Below are 3,469 nucleotides of genomic sequence, written 5' to 3' on the forward strand. Positions count from 1 at the left end.
ATATATATATATATATATATATATATATATATATATATATATAAAAGTTTACATATTTTAAATTTAAGTTTGTAGGTATGATAGGATACTGTCCACAAATTAACGGACTAAGTGATTTTATGACTGGAAGACAATACTTGCAACTTCACGCGGCACTTCGCGGTGTTCCATATGAAAGTATCAACGAAGAAGTAAATAAATGGCTTGATATATTAGGTAAAAAATATAATTAAAAACAAATTGAAAATTTCTTGCATTGTTTAAAATAATTCAAAGTATATTAATGCTAAATAATCTTCAATAATAAAATGTAATTGTAGATATGTTGGACTTTGAGAATCTAAAAATTGCTCACTATCCTTGGGGAATTCAAAGAAAACTTTGCATACTGCAAAGTCTTACCGGCGATTTACCGATGATATTTATGGACGAGCCTTCCGCTGGGATTGACATAATGACTAGTCACGCAATCTGCGAAATTTTGCATCAGATACGGGAGATGGGAAGATCTATATTAATCACTACGCATAGGTTAGTTCATACAAGCTTAATAAGTAAAATACATTAGATACGAATTTTGAATTTCAGCATGCGAGAAGCAGAAGCGATGTGTTTGCGCGTTGGTATTTTAGTTAACGGCCAATTTACTGCAATTGGATCTTGCGAATATTTAAAGGCAAAATATGGCCGGAACTTTATATTAAGTATTAAAATAGTACCAGGATACCAGCTTACAAATCTTGAGAAGATTAAGAAAATTATTAACGAGACTTTTCCAACAATAAAATTTAAAGACAGTTATTTGGTAAGTGGAACTAATTTTATTATTCGATAATTTGAATAATTCAAGTATGTTTAAAAGATTTTGATAAAGTATAAACTAAGGAAAGAAATTTATAAATACATTAATTTTTCATCACGGCAGGGTGTTCTTAAATACGAATTGGAGAGTGGGATTTCGTACAGCTATGTGTTTGAAAAACTCGAAAAGCTAAGACAGAGATATGTGTGGATTACAGACTTCTCGGTTACTCAGCCGTCAATGGATGAAGTATTTCTAACTTTAGCAAAGAAGCAAAAGAAATCTCATAAGAAGTTAACACTTTACGAACGACTACGTTCTTACATTATAGGTATATGTAACAAATATAAATAAATTTTATCGCATAACAGTTCTTTGTTATAATTAGCATATATAATTGTGTTTTTTATTACTGCATAAATTATTTATATATTTTGTGCTTGTTTGAATAATATTGATATTAATTTTAAATTTTATCCAGTAACATTATCTATCGGAATACATTATGAATTCAACACTTCATATTAACATATATCTACATTGTAAGAAGTTTTATTTGCAAATATTAACATTTTCAATATAATTGTAACTATTTAAGTATACAAAAAAATAAATAAAAGTATAATAAAATTGATCACTTTCTGCTGACGATAATATATGTATAACAAGTATAGTCTCTACTTTTTATTTAATTAAATCGTATATCTATATATTTAAGGTAAATACTAGTTGCTATTATCCATTATTCATTGCACTTAATATATTTATTTATTCAACGTACAAAATATAACAAATATAAAATTGCAAATAAATAAAACTGTACATTCGATAAAATAATTCGTGTTTATATACGTACATATATTATTCAAAGAAAGTGATATTGACAACCAGATCTGCAATACTATAAACTACCTCACCGACGATCGTTTATGTCGGTATTCTGCAATTATCCTCGAAACCTATCAAGACTTTTCTCAAGCACGAATTATTATTCATCCACAATTACAGTATTATTGTTCAGTACTTTGTTGATGTTTAATTTATTTTGATAAGATTATATGAGGTTATAAGGAACATTTCACATTTTTCCTTGGGAAATAAAAAACTTTACTAATTATAATTATAAAGAGTATGTATATTAGAGAAGAAATTCTTCGCTTTCCCCCTATGTTACAATGATGCATTTAGGAAACCCAGAAATGTTACTTTGCAGCTTACCGATTATTGATAAATTACCAATTGTGACTGAAATATATTTCTTTAATATCTGCAATGTTCATACTTATATTTTATGCAATATGTTTAGACTAAATTCTAAATTTTGCAGGATGAAGCACATCGAAAGAGCAGATGTCATATTTATTAACAATAAATAAAAATATCGTCTCACATTTATAAATTACTTAAAGCTAAAATTATATTTAGCTAAAATTAGATAAATTTTTACATACATACATTCAAAATATAGAATATAAAATATCATCTAACGTAATAAATAATAAATCAAATTATTTGCATTAAAGCTGCTTACATTTGCATAGATATTTGTAAATTATTTAAACACGTTGTATTGTGACTCTTTTGCGCCTTTCCAATAAATGATTAATTGCAACGTAGAGATTGTGGCGTGGCAATGTACTTCTATCATAAACATTGTTAATAGTATTATATAAAACGCGACTATCGATCACGCGTGTGTGTCTCGAGCGACGTTCAGTCATCCTCTTCCTCTTTCGCTCGAAGAAAAGTACGATAATGCATGAAAGTATATCCCAGTGCCGAGACACGCGCCCATTTACGCGAATGTAAATAAATGAGGCACGTTGTTATCTCTTAACAGTGAATTGTTCGAGCGAGCACGTATTATCGGCCCAACCTTTGAACCGGACAAGAGAGAAGTCTCCCCGCGAAAAATCTATTCCCCTCACCACCCACTCCTAGCGATAAAGCAACCCATCAACCCTTCGTCGTTCCGACCACTTAGACACCCGTGCGTGCACCGTGACGTCGATTATACCGGTCATTAAATCTTGATGCGACTAGGAACCGCATCGAGGCCGGCAACACCTGACGCGGCTTCTAATCGAAAGGAGACAATCGCGACCGAGTCACGGAAGGTGGCACGACAATGTAATTACGAGCTGTAATGACACGAAATCTGGATATTAATGGCACCGACACTCCGTAGTCAAGTCTATCTTTGTGTCGAAAATCACGAACAAAATTTAATTCGCTTAAATCTCACCATCCTCTTCGAGACACCGCGCGAAGAGATAAAACTCCACGAAATTCTCGACATAATCATAGAGCGACATCGCAATTCAGCTATTTGCGTCATAATAATAGTCTGTGCGATCAAAGTAATTTTTTCGCTATTGTAAGGTCGCTTCGTTATGATATTACTTTATTTTTTCTGACGACGTTTTATCTCTCCATCTATGTATTCTTTATGTAATATTTAACATTCTCGGAACCTACTTATTATATAAGAAACAAAGAAATATAGATTGGTTCTAAAAACACGTAAAACATTTTCTTTAGGTATTCGTCTTTTTTTTTTTACGGGAACAGTGGCGAGGTTTGGTATTTGCGGCAATGAGCTTTCGAGTTCCTAACGCCTAATAATAATAATAATAATAATTCGTCTTTGTTCAAGGAAAAGTATCG

At 31.2% G+C, this 3,469-nt stretch overlaps 1 protein-coding gene across 1 annotated transcript in view; it reads left to right on the forward strand.

The window, feature by feature from the left end:
• Window positions 1-3,469, forward strand: part of LOC108745951 (ATP-binding cassette sub-family A member 2-like) — a 21,377-nt gene that overhangs the window by 9,255 nt on the left and 8,653 nt on the right. The window contains exons 26-29 of the mRNA XM_018482388.1: window positions 69-216; window positions 321-531; window positions 589-805; window positions 926-1,133. Of these exons, the coding sequence (XP_018337890.1) occupies window positions 69-216; window positions 321-531; window positions 589-805; window positions 926-1,133 (784 nt within the window). The remainder of the gene's footprint in view (window positions 1-68; window positions 217-320; window positions 532-588; window positions 806-925; window positions 1,134-3,469) is intronic.

The sequence above is a fragment of the Trachymyrmex septentrionalis genome, unplaced genomic scaffold (genome assembly GCF_001594115.1).
Source record: "Trachymyrmex septentrionalis isolate Tsep2-gDNA-1 unplaced genomic scaffold, Tsep1.0 scaffold107, whole genome shotgun sequence".
NCBI classification, from domain to species: Eukaryota; Metazoa; Arthropoda; class Insecta; order Hymenoptera; family Formicidae; genus Trachymyrmex; species Trachymyrmex septentrionalis.